At 39.7% G+C, this 17,764-nt stretch overlaps 1 protein-coding gene across 1 annotated transcript; it reads right to left on the bottom strand.

Moving 5' to 3' along the window:
• Window positions 1-772: 772 nt before the first annotated feature.
• On the bottom strand, window positions 773-16,709 carry LOC147199507 (cadherin-1-like). Its single transcript, XM_086121555.1, has 18 exons — window positions 16,344-16,709; window positions 15,281-15,395; window positions 11,443-11,531; window positions 11,075-11,215; window positions 8,207-8,347; window positions 7,949-8,104; window positions 7,697-7,841; window positions 6,555-6,727; window positions 6,065-6,193; window positions 5,715-5,900; window positions 5,332-5,576; window positions 5,060-5,202; window positions 4,750-4,841; window positions 3,856-3,988; window positions 3,442-3,660; window positions 3,187-3,317; window positions 1,788-1,931; window positions 773-1,608 (listed from the first exon to the last, which is right to left on the bottom strand). The coding sequence occupies exons 1-18, from the start codon at window positions 16,392-16,394 to the stop codon at window positions 1,393-1,395; spliced, it is 2,649 nt and encodes an 882-aa protein (XP_085977681.1). The 5' UTR covers window positions 16,395-16,709; the 3' UTR covers window positions 773-1,392.
• Window positions 16,710-17,764: the final 1,055 nt, after the last annotated feature.

Below are 17,764 nucleotides of genomic sequence, written 5' to 3'. Positions count from 1 at the left end.
CAGGAGGTATAACATTTTTGGTGATGTCACCACACAATTAACCAAAGTAACGTGATCAGACCTGGCAATACGTAAAGAAAGATAGGCGATCTTCCAAAGGGGCAACTCAGCTTACTCCCACTCACTCCCATAAATAATACAGGAATACAAGTGGGGCAACAATAAAGATTTATAAAGCACAATTTACCGGTAAACTTTTTTCAAAGCAGAACAAACAAGTTTCAAACTTCAACGAATACCAAAATGTACTGAGGGAAATTTTTTGGGCTTGCTTCAAGGGTACCGAATTAAGTCCAGTGTCGCTTTTCTGTGCAAACCACCTCCTGGATATTAATTTTTCTGCTGCTGTGATAAAACATTGTTAAAATTGTTCAGCCTGTTATATCCCATCTGTGCCTTTTTTTTTCCCCTACCGGACAGTGGCTTTTGTAGAGAACGATCCTAGTTGCAACTGTCCCACAAGCCTTTGCTTGAACTGATGAAGCAAAATGTCTTGTCTGAGACAACCTAAACAGGCCAGTTGTGAGTGATTTAATGCCCTGAGAATACAGCTGATCCAGATGGATGGAAGAATAGTCAGATACATTACATTTGTAACAAGATTGTTATTAGCTGAAGCTATACTGTTGAAGTCAAGGGAGAAGGAATGGATGCTATAATTTGTGACCATTGCAAGGGTTGAGATGAATACGTCTTCAAATGCAAAGCGGCAGCAATGTGATTCTATACTATTAGTCCAGATTGTTCAATGAGAGGCCAGCCACAACCCAGAAACGGTTTTAAGATAACTTTATAAAAATTCAAATTTAACAAAATGTTTACATAAGCTCATTTGGAAGTGACAGCGAAGATGTGTTACCACATTACAAAGTAAAAAAGGAAAAAACAAAAAAAAATTCCATGTGGGCCATTCATAATCGTTATCCAAACCGAGAATCAGAGAACAATAAAATTCAATTGAAGCATTACTACAAAACCAGAGGGAGGCACCGTGAAGAAATAAGTCATTGCTGCAATAAACTTTGGATTTTACCAGTGCATCTGCAAGTTTCTAGGGTCACCCTATCGACTGCAACAATACCCGTTCAACAATATTCAAGATATGGCTCTTTAAACACACTGAACAAACAAAAACAAGCCTTTCGTATCAAACCTGGATGTCGAAATGGAATTGAAATTAGGTGTAGCTTTTCCAAAACAGGGCATTACTACAAGACAAAACTAAGCAAGCCTCCTTTGGCTTACGTACAGTGTCTGTTACTGGCAACAGGAATGTGCTGTTAACAGTCTGAATGTTTCTAATAAACAGTCCATGCTTACATGAAACTCAAATTCAGGCACAATCCATTCATTCTCTCGTGCGTTCTCTATCCATTCTGCTCTTTGGTCCATTTACAGCATGTCGTCATCTTCGCCTCCCCCGAACATGTCAGAGAGCTTTTTGAAGCGAGGCCCCCAGTCCCCGAGGTGGTCATAGTCCTGGTCGCCGCTGCTGGACGAGTTCAGAGAGGACAGGCTTCCTGCATCAGAGCCACCTCCCTCAAAGTCAAACACCAGCAGGGAGTCATAGGGGGGCGCTGTAGGGTCATTGTCGGCAGCCTTCAGGTTCTGCAAGGAAGCGCACGCAAGGGTTGTTTCGGAAAGCTTTTCAATTAGAGTTAAAAACAATGTTGGCTACCTATCAATGAGGACATGCTGTTTCTCTACAAACGTGTATCGGAATGCATCAAGCTGAGTGAGCAAATGTGGGTCATTCAGAACGCTACATTCTAAGCACTTCGACTCACATCGTCAATGAAGTTGCCAATTTCCTCCGGGTTGGCGGGACGAGGCCTGTACTGCGGAGCTGTCAGGAAGATGGGCTTCACATCGTTCCTGAACACCTCAGGGCGGTTGTCCAAACCTTGGTGGAGAACACCAAGATCATAGTCCTGGAAAACAGATTACACATTAAGACATACAATCACACTGATGAAAAACTCCATGTGTATAATAGATTTTTGGGTTGTGGAAAGAAACAATTTTTCCACGTAATAATAAACTGCCAACTGGTTTTCATTTTTAGATAATCAACATTTTACACATGCGTTTAAATATGTCATATATCCGAATGGTGCCACCTTTGTCTCAATTTGAGCCAGGAAAAACGCGGTACATACACACACACACACACACCTCACAGGATGAAAAGTATATCCGCCACTGTTTCCCAAACTTCACTGAGCCCAGGCACCAATTTTACCATAAAAATACCACCAAAGAATATTTACAAATACTCCTCTCAAATTTCTCACAAATGTATTTACTGAGTATGAAATGTGAGCCTGTTTATTTGAGTACAAAGCTGCCATACCGTACTTGCAAGAAGGCATGACTTGTTCTGTCGTATGAATTGCACCAGGTGGATAGACTGGTTTGTTGTAAGAAGAGCTTTTACTGTATATTTCAGTTTATACGTAATTTTTTTCTCCCCGCCAGTTTGGCTGGTCCTTCAAACCTAGGCTCAGGTGGAATTTGTATTAAAATGAGAGCTTGGACTGGAGCACTAATCATGCTGACAGCAGCAAATAAATTCAGATTAAATCAAAAATAACTTATCTTAAGGTGAAGGTGGCTGTAAAGCAACAAAAGTATTTGCCAACTGTCAAAAGAAAGTGGAAGAACAACAAAAAGAAATGGAAGTAGTTGTAGTAGTAGTCATGGAAACAAATATGCGACACATTCAGCTCGCTCGGAATTCAAGCTTGCGACATTCACCCACAAGAAGAATTGACTATTTAGAGCGGCACAAGGCGCAATAACCAAGCCATCTTAAATGAAAACCTTTTCCACAGTTTCAAAGTTCAAATCCAACCGGAGCTCGTTTGCTGCCGTCAGCACGATTCAGGGATTTTGGGTGCCAGTCCGAGCACTGCTCTTGTTTTTGAAGTATCAACTTCCCTAAACAATGAGACTTAGACCCCGCAGAGACTATATGCTGCTGGCATAGATTGATTAACAAAGATATATTTGTCAAGAATAATTTTTGGACAAATTAAGGCAAATTGGACAGTTGCCCAAAGCACTCCTGATGGCACTCTTTGCTGAATGACCAATTGCATCGGTCAGTGTTTGGTACTTGATGCAAAACTTACACAATGCAGACACTGACGCGACCGCATTGCGTTTCCCAACATGCTCACGTACCTGATCATCCTCTCCACCTCCCTCTTCGTCATAGTAGTAGATGTTGTCCCGGATATCATCTTCCTGCAGTAAAGGCTCCTTTGATTCTCCCCTTCGCCGTCTTGCAAACAGCAGCAGGAGTAGCAGCAACACTGGACACGGAAGCAAAACAAAAATAATAAACAACTACATCGGCGATTGAGCTGCACAGCTGAGGATTAGAGCAAATCGAGTCAGCGGCATTGTGATGAAAACAAAACCCAATGTCAGACTCACAGAGAAGCAAAAGGATTCCTCCCAGAATTCCGAGGATAACAGGCAGGTCTGTGCCGCCCGCCACTCGTCCTTTGCACACCACTTCTTCCCCAGTGCAGTCACACACTTTGGCCTGAACTGTGCTGTCCTGCTCCAAACCCTGGTTGTCCGCCACTCGAAGAACCACAGTGTATTCTCCACTTGGCAGCTCCGTGGCCAAGTTCAAGATAATACCAGTTTCTGGAACAACAGATGATCATTCTTTTAATTACTCTGCATTTTCAAGTGAGGCGGGCTTCAAAATGTGTGAATGTGTGAGGCTGAGCCCAGTACTCCCAAAACTCTGCACGTTATGTTATGTTCTCGGTTTCATGGATGCAAAAGGAAATAAACGTTATCTGATTCACATAGAAATTTTGTTGTGATTGAACTTACTGGAGGCGTTCATTCGAGCAGTCCAGTTGTTCTTTGACATGCCTTCTAATGCGACTCGATAAGGAGCAGCAAAGCCAGGCCCATCTTTATCAGTTACTGACAGCAACTGAGGAACAGGTTTTTTGTTGCACACCTGTGGAACACAATATTGCATTTAGAGTTGCAGAATAGACATCAAAAATGCGTAGGATTCAAAACGGTTCAACTCAGTGGCAGGCTGTGAGTGTGACAAGAATTGGAAGTGACTATGGTGAACTCCTGCATATTCTGTGTTCAGCATTTACAAATTTGCTGAGAAACTCAACTATTGCCCTATTTTGTGGTCATGGGATCAGGTGGCATCTTGGTGTCAAAAAAGTATGTTAAAGTGAATTGCGGAGTTGCATATAGACTTCTGTAACATTTTACCACTAGTTTGGAGAATCATAGGCAAAAACAAACCATTTTGAGGGGCCTTCAATTACTTTTTGATTTTCCATCCAAAACCATCACACTTCAGTACTTTTTAAAGCACAACCAAGTTGCAGTTCACTTTTAGATTAAACATATTTGAAGATTTGTTTAAAAAAAAAAGTAAAACATTGCACACAATTTTTATTTCACTTTCATGTGTAATACATGTATATTAATTCAATAATTGATTTTTTTTCTCCATGTTACTGTATTTTAGCACAGTGATAGTGATCAAACACAGAGAGAGAGAGAGAATAATTTAACAGTCAACCTCTGAATCATTTTTTTCTTAATACTTCAACCTTTACGGAGAGGTTACAATTGTTGGATATGGCATTGTGTGTAGAACATTTGCGAAACCCTGATTTTAACTGCATACAACCATCCAAAAACAGAACTGCTGTGCTAAAAAAATTGCAGATGTGGGAAAAGGACTTTTACCGTAAATGCACGTTCCTCAATTGTGGGTGCGTTGTCATTAACATCTTCAAGGAGGATCATCAGTGTACCTGTTCCTGTGGCTGGAACTTCATCTGATGAACGGAAAAAGCAAAGTTGAATGAATCTCTGAAAGTGCCAGGAAATATCAACGTCAGTTTTACTCTTGGGAATGTCTGAATATGAACACTGAGCACATCTGTGCTTTAACTATTGCTTTAATTGAGACCATGAAGACCACCCCGGGACTAGTTTGAAGGTTACATCCCTCTAACACCATCTGGTATTATGCAAGATTGTGACCTTCACTTACCATTGTCATATGCACCAATGAGTGCTGTGTATTTGTTGTCCTTGACAAAGATAGACTCTCTGTCCATGGCATTCTTCACTGTGACCAGGCCTGTATCTTTGGCCACATTCAACCAGCCGGCTGGGTCGCTAACTATTTTATACCTGGAAATATAAAGAAAAATAAATAAACACCTAACAGTGAATCTATACCAGTATCAATCCCATATCGGTCGAGATGCATACTCGGTTAAATGCTCCTTTAATATAATAAACGGAGGACAGTTGTCTTACATGACTTTCTGTTTGCGTGCAATGTCTGGGTCTGAAGCAATGTACTGCACCACATCAGCGTCGATAGGAAGGTCTTCCCGTTTGGACACAAGTTTCTCCACAGGATCAAAGACCGGGGCCTCGTTAACATCGACCACATTGACAATCACCGTGGCTGTGGAGGTGGGCATTGGGGTAGCAAAAGGAACTTCATTCTCCACTGCTATCAACAGCGTGTGCTTGCTATTCTTCTCAAAGTCCAGACCCTGCATTCATAAAATGTTCAAATTAACAAAAGTCAATTCATCTACATTGTCCAGGTAAAAACTGCAAAAGTGTCTTTAATTTTATTTACATTCATGGTGAAGCATGCTAAAACAAGGGGCAGGGACTTCATTTGATACCTTGACAGTAGTGATGATTCCCTCATTCTTGTTGCTTCCGGTTTCCACAGAGAACATGTTTGAGGGATCACCACCAAGAATCTTGAACTTTGCGTTCCAGGCTGGAGAATGAGGCTCATCACCATCTGTTACTGTCATTTTCATGACTATAACGTCCACTCTATTTTCTTCAATGCTTGCATCATACTGTGAAAATTAAAAGATGTCAAACAAAGTACTGTGGCATATACTGCATTGTTTTGAAAAAAATAAATAAAACACTACAAGAGGAAGATAAAGGAAAACAGTCTGATGCCATTACAAATACTTTAACCAAATGGAATCTCCGGGTAAACTAAACAGCTACTCACCGAGTTTTGGGTGAATACTGGAGCATTGTCATTGCTGTCCGTCACAGTGAGAATAACTTTTGCCTCTCCAATCAACCCATTCCCCAACATGTCAGCTGCTTGCACTCTTAGAGTGTATCTGGGATTTTTCTGTTGGGGGGGAAAAAAAAAGTATGACTTAACAGAAAACTAAAACTGATGGTAGTTAACGATAGTTGGTTTTTTTTTTTAAGTTACCAAAAACAAAAGTCATGAAGCAAAGACATTAAATCTGTGCAAGGACTGAAATTATGATGAAATTCACATGCAGTATTGTGCTGCATTATTTCTTCCTTCCCGTGGCTGCATGGCGCATTGATTACAGACAATGAAGATAAGACATTACCCCATAAGCCACATAAGACTTCACGGCCAATTAGAATTGTTTTGTGATGCATTCCTACAAATAATTAGGATGCAGTTTAATAGACATCAGGAGCAAAGAATTTAAAAATGGTGATGAAGGCCACACCTCTCTGTCTAAGCCACCAGCATTGATTCTGATGACTCCAGTCACAGGATTGATGAGAAAAAGGTTTGGTGCAGGTGACTCTGGATCTTGGCTGACAATACTGTAACGGAGATCAGAGTTGTCATGGTTTTCCTGATCCGCATCTGTGGCATTCACCTTTATGATCTCAAATCCTGGCAAGAAAGACAAGACAAAGGTCATGCTGTACAGTATGATGACAAAGAGACCAGCACGTGGTATGAATCCGAAATTAATCACAGTTTCAGTGGATCACCGCCCGTGGTTTATAGTCAGCTGCTGGAGTTGCCCTAAAGGGATCTTTAACCACCATTTTAAACACATCTTATCCCACTCCCTAGCTTTGTTGTAGCTAGGGCTGGGTAATTAATGAACTTCATCAAAGTATCTTTTTTTTTCCACCCAAGTTCAACTCATTTGTTTTTAAACATCTGCCGATATAGAGTATTGATCAGATACCTTGGCAAAACAATAGAATTTGTTTTATTTTTTTAATAAAGGTATCCCAACATGTTAACTTCATATACCTGTGTGACTTTAAATCAGAAGTGGTTCAACTCACGCAAACAAAAATAAATGAAGAAATAAATGTATTCTTGATTTTAGAAATTAAAATTCTAAAATATTTTTCAGCCGATACTGATCAGCTGGGGGGGGGAACGTGATCAGCCCCAGTTTCTGATTACATGATCCGATAGACAACTCTACTATATACAGATACAGAATAACTAAAAACTATACCAATCAAGAGAAAGCTGTTCAATACTGTACACAATTGAATTATGCAGTGTAGCTACTGTTGTGTTTTTTGTGCAAGTACCTTGCCAAATTTAATATTCTATATCATCATGTATGTTCTTACGCAGTACAATGCTTTGTAGCGCTATTTATCTTATAAAAATGCATTATAAAATGTTGGGAGTGGTTTTGGCACGGCTGCCTTTAATTAATGACATTTCCATTTCTTTCAATGGGAAAAGTTGATTTGTGGTACGAGCGATGCGTTATGAGTATGGACCAAATTCAAGGAAGCACTGTATTTGGAATGACATGAGGAAACAAGCTATGGCAAATGTGTTCTTCACCCCAAAAAGACATCATCAAAGCAATCCTTTAGGCTGTACCTTTTGGTGATGCCTCAGCCACTTCTCCCAAGAAGGTATCCTTTTCAAAAACAGGTTTGTTGTCATTCTGGTCAATTACATTGACAATAATTTCCATGGGCTCCTCAGCATTTCCAGAACCATCTGCCACCGCATACGCTTTAAACTGCACACGGAAAGAAAATGGTTGAATAAGTTGCACATTATTTGTGTGTAGCAATACACATTTGATAGTGGGTGTGTATTTGATCCAAAAAAGGATGACAATCTCACGAAATATTTGGGCTGCTTCTCCCTGTCCAGTGGTTGTGTGAGATAAAGATTGCCAGTGTCTCTGTCCATGGTGAAAAGGCCAACAGGAGGCTGATCAGCTCCTGGACCAGTGATGCTGTAAAATATCTTCTTTACTTTGTCCTCATTTGACCTAATCTATACATAATGGGGGAGAAGGGAGGTTGTTTTACTTCAAGAAAAACATGATTCACTGTAAATCTTTTTGCAGAATCAAATACTCGGAGGGGGCTTACGTACTTGAGATACTTTGAGGGGATAAGGACCTCTGTCATTCTCCGCAACATTAATGTCGGGAATAACCCAGTCTCTCTTCCGCCTCCTTAATCCTCCGTTTGACTTTGCGAAATGCAGAACTGGCACCTCTGCATCGTCTATGCTCTAAAGAGAGAGAGAGAGGAAAAAAGGAGCAGGCAGTTAACAATTACGCAATTGTTGTTTGGGTTACAGCTTTGAGCAGCACCTTGAGCTCTAGACTGAGGCAAGTCTGAGCGCCCAGGCACACTCATTTCCCAATGGTACGCCCTACAAGAATGTTCAATAGTTGCTTAAGACCATTTTTTGTGAACAGAGCTCGAGTCTGTCTTACTCATATATTTTTATTTGATCTGTATGTGTTTTTTTTAACATATTTTCTTTAACGTACAACAAGTATTGTAGTAGAAAGTAAAAGGGATTTAAAAGAAAATACAGTCACAGACAAACCTGATTCATTGAATTTGGGGGGACTTTGCTTTCGACCTCTTGTTGTGATTCACACCTTTTCAGGTCAGTTCCAAAATTGTTCCACACATTAACACCTCTTTGCTTAAAATGTGTTCATGATGTCAAGTTTTTGCACTCTTGTATCGCCTAAATCACAGTAATTTCCCCCAATTTTTAACAGCTTCTGAGTATTGTGGCTGGGTAGGTTATTGTGAACTTTGTTCATTTTGTGTGAGTTTGACCTGAACTAGGTTGCACAGTGTTTTTGTTCATTTATAGTAAATGTGTTGGTTCTGTTAAATTTAATTGATTAATAATTGTTATTGCTGTTATTGTAGTTAAAAGACGGGCTGAATATTTTTTTCCGTTTCCTCATATAGCACAATCGATGAGGTATGGTCATTTTACTGAACACTATAATGTGTATCATGATTTCTTACTCAGGACATGCTTGGTTTTGGAGATGATCCTGATGATTTTTGACATTTCAATTTATCATTTCATTTATTGTTCCACATTTCAATGCCAATGGTTAATATTCTTGATTATAAAAAGAAAAGTGGGGAATGTGGTCTTTTAAGGGATACACGATTTAAGATGCTTTAGAAACAGAAAAAAATGTTATATTAAAGCCAGATACAAAAGCCACAACCAACACGGACGGCACTTCAAGCATCAACACTTTTAAGCTACCTCCATCCATTTTCTATGTCAAGCAAAATTGTGTTTCAAATAACTAACTTTATGACGACCAGATTGTTAGTTAATCATTTACCAGTTATATTGCGTAAAAAAAGAGGTAGCAATTTTGTTGGGGGTGGGGGGGCGAACCTATAAAACTGTGGTGTTGAATGCGATGAGGTGGAACATTTAGGTGCAACCAACTTTTGTGCTGGTGGATGAACGGAAAAAAATGGGTGTACCAGTCCAAAAGGTTAGTCGAGACCCACGCCAACACACACAGCATTGCAATAAGGAGTTCTCAATACATAAAAATGATCTATCAGAGGAAACTACAATTAATGAATGCAGGACACCCCAAATTACATTTCTAATTCTTTAGATAACAGGCACATATTTAACAATGATGGGACTCAGAAAATAAGGTATTAAAACAAGTGCAGACATATTTTGCACAATTTAATCCTGCCACAAGAGGGCACAAATACTCAATTCAGCCACTTGTTAGTAGACATTTTCAGGGGTGACATGAACACCTGACCTTTTGGGCTTCTCTGCCATGAAAGGTCAATTAATGCAATAAAACTTTGGACTACGTTAACAGCATTTTGGACACAAAGCAAATGAAGTTGGGGGCCAATGAGTGCCAAAAGAAGGGTAGGGGAAAGCTACATGGGAAAACACCAGGTACAGTGGTACCTCTACTTACGAACGTCTCTTCATACGAAATTTTCAAATTACAAAACATCTCAACAGGAAAATATGGCCTCTTGTTAGGAAAGAAATTTCTAGATACAAAAGGTAAAAATACAGTATTGGCTGCTATTCCTCAGAAGAGGATAGTTCGAGCGTGTTTTTTCCCCCCCTCTCCATACCTTGTGGTTTCCTTTCTGAACTGTGACTGTAAATTTCCCCATTGCGGGACAAATAAAGGATATCTTAATCTTAATTATTCCCAGCTCCGAGTTTACTGAACGCAACGTACTTATTGCTGCTCTGCAATTGGCTATTACAGCGCATCCTCCTGGCATCCCATTGGCTAAGAGGGACCTCTACCGTACGTTTCTATTTGTGTAGATAGATAGATATGTGTCTATGCAGCGTCCTCATGATTCGCCCCTTGGGCCATGAGGTGTTTTGATCGTTTTACGTAAATGTAAATCACCCAGAAAAAAATTTCACCAGTCGGGCGATCGTTCACTATGCTGATGTTTGCCTGAGACATTTTTGAAGGATTGTTAAAAGCGGACAAAAGCAAATGCCCTCGGATCAGTTCTTTACAAAACGCCAGGCAAACAACTTCTGAGAGAGAACATGAACGAAAGAGGGCAAAAAACGATGAGGACGCAGTTAAATGTTAAATGACGATCATTTATATTCCTTTTTTTTTTACTTGATGCACAACTCTCATTTATTGTGCAATAATCTAATTATAACATGTATTCGTTACATATTTTGATGCATTTTTTATGCTTAAGGAAACATTTGTGTCTCAATATTGGGAGGGCTTGGAACAAATTAGGGCATTTACATGTAAAACTCGTCTCTACTTCCAAAACTTTCTAGTTAAGAAATTTCTTCGAGAACCAATTAATTTTGTAAGTAGAAGTACCATTGTACTGTTGTGCATTGATCAAGTAATTTTAAAAGAACGACAACTGTATGATCTCAAATATGGTGTTATTACATAGTGCACTTAGTTTTGGGTGAGCCCTATCCTACCTCTGGAATACGCTGAGCATTTTGGCGTTGGCTGCCATCAAGGAATACTCTGACAGGAATGGTCATCATGTGCCCTTGAGAGTCCCAGGTGTGAATCAAAAAGTCAAGTTGGGCTTGATGAAGAGAAACCGGTCTGTTTACCTGATTGAAGGACAAAAGACAAAAACATCAAAGGCCACAGTTAACACAGTTTAGTTATTCGTTTGCCAAATGGTCATATCATAAATAAAGGTCAAGCCGGGAGGGCACCAAGCAAGCACTCTATGGTATACGTCCTTTCGACATTTTCCAGTGTTTCATTCATAAAGGTGTGCAATTATTGTGAAAAAAATACAACACTGTGAATAAAACTAAATGAAATATCTCACCTTCAAGACACCATCAGTTTGTACCGTGAAACGTGAATCTTCACTTCTAAAACGAAATCTCGTGCGATCTGAGCAGTCTGTGAAGTCCACTACAGCAGAAAAAAGAAGTGAGAATAAAATCAAAATTCAAGATTTGTCTTATGCTGTTTCATAAACAAAAGGCCACTTGCTTGGAATGCCAACGCAAGGCAAGTCCAAAAATAAACTAAAAAAATACATCCATATGATTCTCAAAACACTTACCTTAATGACCAGTTTAAAATACAAGACAACAAAAATAACCTGGAAAGCATTTGACACTTTCTATTCACCTGCACCACAATGGGACGCACATTCATTCAGATTTGTAAACTTCACTTATCTATGAGTTGCACTCACGCATTAAAAGTGGTGGTGGTACGATTTTTCCTTTACTAAATTCGATTGTATGAACATTGCATCACAGCAAATCTGATGGACTATTATGTGAATTTTCTTTTGTTTTGTAGACAAGCAGAATTTTTTTTTTTTTTTAAAGTACATTGCATAAAGTTAATATTTTGCTTTGTTAATAAGCCAATGTTCTTTTTGATCCACAGTGGCAGGACTAATTCACCTGGATCAGCAATACTAAGGAAGGCACGTGTTGTAATTTATGGCAGATGCATTGTAGCACTTGAGCGGCTACTTTGTGGTGCTCTGAGAAGCCTGATAACGATCCCGACCATTTGTATCAGGTGTAGTGGAGGAGCAAGACATCTAAAACATGCTGGATAGTCCCTCAAGGACTGGGTTCAGCACCCCTGCCCTTCAACTGTCATGGTAGGACAGTTAACCTAAGCCAGCAATGGAGAGAAAAAAAACCCCTGCATAAACAGTATATATAAAAACACTGTACTCCAAAATAAAGATTGTTTTTAAAAAATTGTTGTGTTTATTCTTTTTAGGACGAACACTGCAACAGCTGCATGGGTGGACTTGGAAAACAGCACGGTAGAATGCTGCATCAAAATAATATACGAATGTCTCAAGTCACAGGCCTCAGGTGCGAGTGAGGCAAGCTGCCAGGATTTCTTATCTCCCAGGGCAAAGGGAGGCGTGGAGGATGGGCATGACTGGCATTGGAGGGGTGGCTGAGAAAGGAGGAAACTTTTTTTCATGACTTCACTTCAGTCGGCCTGGACGATTACGGAAAAATAATCACTCCTATTTTGATTGACACAGAAATCCCGTGGAATAAAAAGATTATTCCTCATTTTTCAAAAGTTGGTATTTTTTCAACTACTCAAGTTCAACTGCACCGAACTATCATCAAAGCATCATGCCAATTCATCGCTGCACATCATTTGTTTTGTTGAATAGAAAAAATGTATATATGAAGAAATTCAGGCCTGTTGCATTTTCATTGTGCTGCATCCTCAGCTTTAATGCCTTGCATCTTTGCACATATTTAAGCAATGAATAAGCATTACCAGTATCTCTCCATTGTATTAATTTGATCTTGTGTCATTTTGGGAAGTGATTTTAAGAAACGAAAACCTTTATTTGTCTCACAATGGAGAAATTCACAGAAATTGTGGACTTACTGAGCTAACCTGAGATCTCAGGGATTGTTTTTCATGCTATGTTATATGCAAATATGTATTGATATAAAGTCCTTGGATGTTTGCAAACTCGAATTTTCAGGAAATTAAAATTCTTTGAATCCTTGGAAACTAACTTTAAAAATAACTTGCAAATACAACAAGAAAACAAATTAGAAAATAAAATAAGAATACAGTTTGTGTTTGTGCGGCTGGATTGATGGGTGGCTCGTGGAGCTGAGGATGAGGAGAGAGAGCAGTGTCGGCGCAGAGCACAGGTGTGTATTTGGAAATGAAATTTGGCGCTTGGAAATGAAGCAGATCTAAATGGGACGGGAATAGAACCAATCTCTGTATTTGTCAACGGATGATACAGTTGCTTGTTTACTTTCAAACGTAGCTTGTAGCATACGTGTGACGTCATACACGCTGTGATCATGACGTTTCTGATGAACCGATAAAGGGAGAATTTGATTTTTTTTTCATCTTTCATCTATAACCACTTCAAACAACAAGGCGAATATCGGAATAGTTGTGTTTGAGTTCAAGTCATCAAGTACAACTTTGTCAAATGTGCTGTATGTGCATACAGCACAGATGAAATTTCTTCCCTCTCACAACATACAACAAGAGGAGCCGCTGCGGGTGCCCCCGCCGCCATCATAAGAAAAGTTAACATAAAATGACAAAATAATACAACACAGACACAGACAATCGTGCACTCTTAACCACTTTCCTGCATACACTGTTATCTGAAGCAGTTATAGATGAAAGAGGACCGATTCAAAGTGTCCTTTTCACCAGTGGATCAAAGACGTCATGTTGTAATGTGCACACGTCTGCTACAAGCTAAGCTTGAAAACAGCATATTATTGTCCATGTTGTGTTATGTGTTCTGTTGTATTATTTTTATTTTATCTTCAATGTTCAGTCAAGCACTTTGTTACAGCTACAGCGGTTGTGAAAGTGCTATATAAAGATATTTTGTAATGTGTTGGATATTTTGAGACAATACTAATTTCACATGAGCATTTGAATAGGATCCTCCGTTGACTTAAGCCATAGGTGTCAAACTCGGTTCCTGGAGGGCCGCTGTCCTGCATGTTTTCCAAGTCTCCCTGTTGCAACACACCTGATTCAAATGATCAGGTTCAATGTCAGGCTTGCACAGAGCTTGCTGATGATCTGATCATTTGAATCAGGTGTGTTGCAACAGGGAGACTTGGAAAACATGCAGGACAGTGGCCCTCCAGGACCTGAGTTTGACACCTATGACTTAAGCATTAAAGTTTTAAAAACAAGACATGTTTTGTTTTTAAAATATACCATGTGCGTAATTATTTTTGTCGTGCATTTAGTTTTACAGTAAAGTCAACTGGGTGTCATTAAGCAGCTTCAAGCTTGCTCAAGGGCGGCAGAATCACATTTGCTACACACTTGCTGCACGAGCCACATTGTGCATTCAGGGTACTTTCATAATGTTGAGAACTTGTGAACGCACCATGCTAGCCTGCACATTAATCGAGTGTAACGTTTTAAAGATGAGAAGCCTAAATCAAAATCATGATTAGATTTCGCTTCAGCGCCCACCCCTAGTTTGCGGTGCATGATTTCCGTCCGGCATTTTTACCATAACACCTCGTGACATTATGCGGAACATATGCAATGTTTTTAACATTCTGCCATCATTTTGTGAAAGGGTTCGAATATACTTTGCAAATACGTTGGAATACCCACTAACCTAACGCGGAACTTTTTAAAAAAACTTTTATTCAGGCTTGCATGTTGCAACTAAACTGTTCGATCAGTTCAGTGATAACTTAATGTTAAGAGAGTTAAATATATGTTCAAACAACTTGTCCTTCACTGGAATTTCTTGGGCCCTTCACATGCCCAAGACTACCCAGGCTGTGTTGAGTTAAAAAAGAAAAAAAAAGAAAAGGTGCTCTAGCCTTGCAGCTGTTGACATGCTTTGTAAAGAATGGCTTTGCAAAACAGGCTTGGGGACATTGGTGAGTGCAGGAAAGATCATTAGATGAGGCGCAGCAAGCTGAGACTTGAGCTTGCTTGGCACCCAGTATCACTAATGATAAGCAAGGACCTTGAAGAAACGTTTTGTGCCCTTTCGCCAAACTTCTTCTGACCTTTCAGTTGCATGAATGGATGCTGGTTTTCCACCAGTTACCAGACTTACTTACAAAACATACCCAAAAGTCACAAGTAGAAGAAACAATGACATACTGAAATTAGAATCCATGGTTTAACAACGCTCTTACCTTTGCCCAACAGTGTGCCCCTTGGTAGGTGCTTTCTGCTCATCGTGAAAACTTTCATGTCCGACTGAAACCCAGGTACACATGATTGCTCTTCAGTGGAAACAACAGCCAAAGCCTACAAGAAGATACAACCAGTCTGAGATCTATTCATGTGAGCACATAAGAAAACAAAAGGTTGCTTTTAAGACTTGAATATTCTTCTTCTCAACTTCAATGCTAGTTGGAATCATTATTGATCCACCCACACTTTGTTTCAACAGCTAGTCAGTGAACATGCTCAATTAAATTTCAGAACTTCAGGTTGCTGACAACTGTAATGCTTAAGTGAAAATATGAAAACCCAAAAAAATATGTAGCAGCTAGTTTTCCAATTAGAAATGGCAACAATTTTAAATGGGGAATTATTCTATCACTACGTTTGTCAATTATCTGATCAACAGTGCACAAACAGATGCTTGGCCCATTTATCCTTCCATGGTTTGAATCATTTATCTTTGCAATTAGCAAGCCACTACTAGAGTGCTTTTATCCGAAAAGTTGTAAGTTGTATGTTCTTGTTGTAAAGACAAGAACATAACGTGACCATTTTTTATTTCTTCCTGGTATCTGTGTTGCTACAATCAGTTGAGGCGGACAACGCTACCCTGTCGAACGTTAACGACTTCAAGGCAGGGCGAGGCCCTTTCGCGAACGTACTCGAGCAACTTCAAAGGTGTCTTTTAAAAACATCAAGGTTGATTGCGGTTGCCAGTTTTGTTGTCTGAATGATAATTTGAAATATATTCAATTAGAACACACACTCTGTCAAACAACAATAAAATTATATCAAAAATGTTACCAAATGAGCGGCCTGGCGCAACCGAAATTACCTCAAGCGGTTTATTTCGTCGACTCGTTCTAAAGGTGAAATTATTAGGCCAATTTACGGGGACAAAGTAAAAGTCAATCGTTTACCCAAAGGGAAGCGTTAATATAAAGGGAATATACCGAGAGAAAAGAAGATTGCAACCAGAAAAGAAAGGAATTCTGTTACGTTATGGAAAAACACGGAACTCGACCTCACCTGAAGAACGACGAACAAAGTTCCCCACACCGCGAACGTGGCGATCCTCATCTGCCTGGAAGTCTCCAAAAACTCTGTTTGAAATGCTGACAAATCAATTTTAAGTCGTATATTCCGAGCAGGTGTTTGCGCCGCAGTTGAGTTGAGTCGAACTGCAGTATACTAGTTGAGCGGACCAGTCGCAGCAGGTATTTTCAATGTGTGACGTCAGCTCACAGGTGCTCCGCTTCCGCCTTCCACATAAGGGCAAAGAGACAGACACGCCTGTCTGGACAGATACCGACAGTTTCTGTAGTGGCTTAGTCACAAAATGGACTAGAGACAGCCTCCGTACTGAAATCAGAGCTGTATCGATGTATGAAGCTGCGCAACTACAACTTTCTGTTCCTCTTTGAGCTGTCCAAATCCAAGCCACAATTCCCCCCCACCTCTCTCTGTCTCTCTCTCTCTCTCTCTCTCGCTCTTACGCAAATGAGGAAATACGTATTGTTTACACTTTATACGCTGTCGATCTAAATGTCTGTTAGTCTCTTTCAAGTGAGGCAATGTTTATTATCTACCCTAATACTGTAAAACGTAACCGTTATTGAGCCAAAACACACATTTTACATTTAAAAAAGATCACAGAGCATCACAAACAAAAAAAAACGTCACAGAAAGAATGAATACCTATATTAAGCTAATTAGTTTACTCGCAAATTTACGATGTCGAATCTGTCTGCAGTGAACACAGAACTGATATAGCTGGAAACCAGGACTTCTGTATGAATAGCAACAGGTGGATGTACAGATTTTTTTTCTCCCATCGAATGGAATAACATTTTATTGTTCCGCTTGTCAGTAACCTATACCTCGCTGGCATAGAGGCCATTAGACGGACGAACAAAGACATACATTATTTGTAATTTATAAATAATAATTTTGGACGAAAAATTATGTGAAATTAGATACGTACCCACGGCACCCTTAACATATCTCACAGCACACGAGTGTGCCGAAGCACCCTGTTTGGCAATCACTGCTCTAAAACACCAGAAGTATAAAGTTTGTGAATCGATTGCAATTCAGTGAGAGATGAAAAGGACAGATTGTATACTTTGACTCTGACACTTATTTCATTGCAATTTTAAGTTGTGCAGTATTTACACCATACCAACTCCACACAAGTACACAGACTTTCATGTTAAAATAAAGTGCAATGAATGCATAGTCTTTTCAAATAACTTAAACACACACACACACACGAACTATTCATAATTCATTCTGGAGATGAGAGCTTTCCCAGGTCATCAAGTCATTTTCTTGCCACTACCCGGATGTAAGATGACTCATTGTGTGTAGGTGGACAGTAACAACACTGACTGTATTTGCAGCACAGGTGGCTGCTGACTGACACACACAGACTCAAAACTGCAAAGGCA

This window comes from Hippocampus guttulatus, chromosome 10, assembly GCF_054856545.1.
Source record: "Hippocampus guttulatus isolate MCC_2025c chromosome 10, RoL_Hgut_1.0, whole genome shotgun sequence".
NCBI lineage: Eukaryota > Metazoa > Chordata > Actinopteri > Syngnathiformes > Syngnathidae > Hippocampus > Hippocampus guttulatus.
The sequence above is the reverse complement of the archived record's forward strand: the minus strand, read 5'-3'. Positions and strand labels throughout refer to the sequence as shown.

What these genes read in the sequence shown, in the direction of transcription:
- LOC147199507 (XM_086121555.1), bottom strand. Translation starts at nt 16,394, where the DNA reads ATGAGGATCGCCACGTTCGCGGTGTGGGGAACTTTGTTCGTCGTTCTT. An exon ending in AAACTGATGGTGTCTTGAAG is followed by an intron (nt 11,216 to 11,442) that starts GTGAGATATTTC and finishes TCCTTCAATCAG; the next exon opens with GTAAACAGACCGGTTTCTCT. An exon ending in CTGGTGGCTTAGACAGAGAG is followed by an intron (nt 6,194 to 6,554) that starts GTGTGGCCTTCA and finishes CCCCCCCAACAG; the next exon opens with AAAAATCCCAGATACACTCT.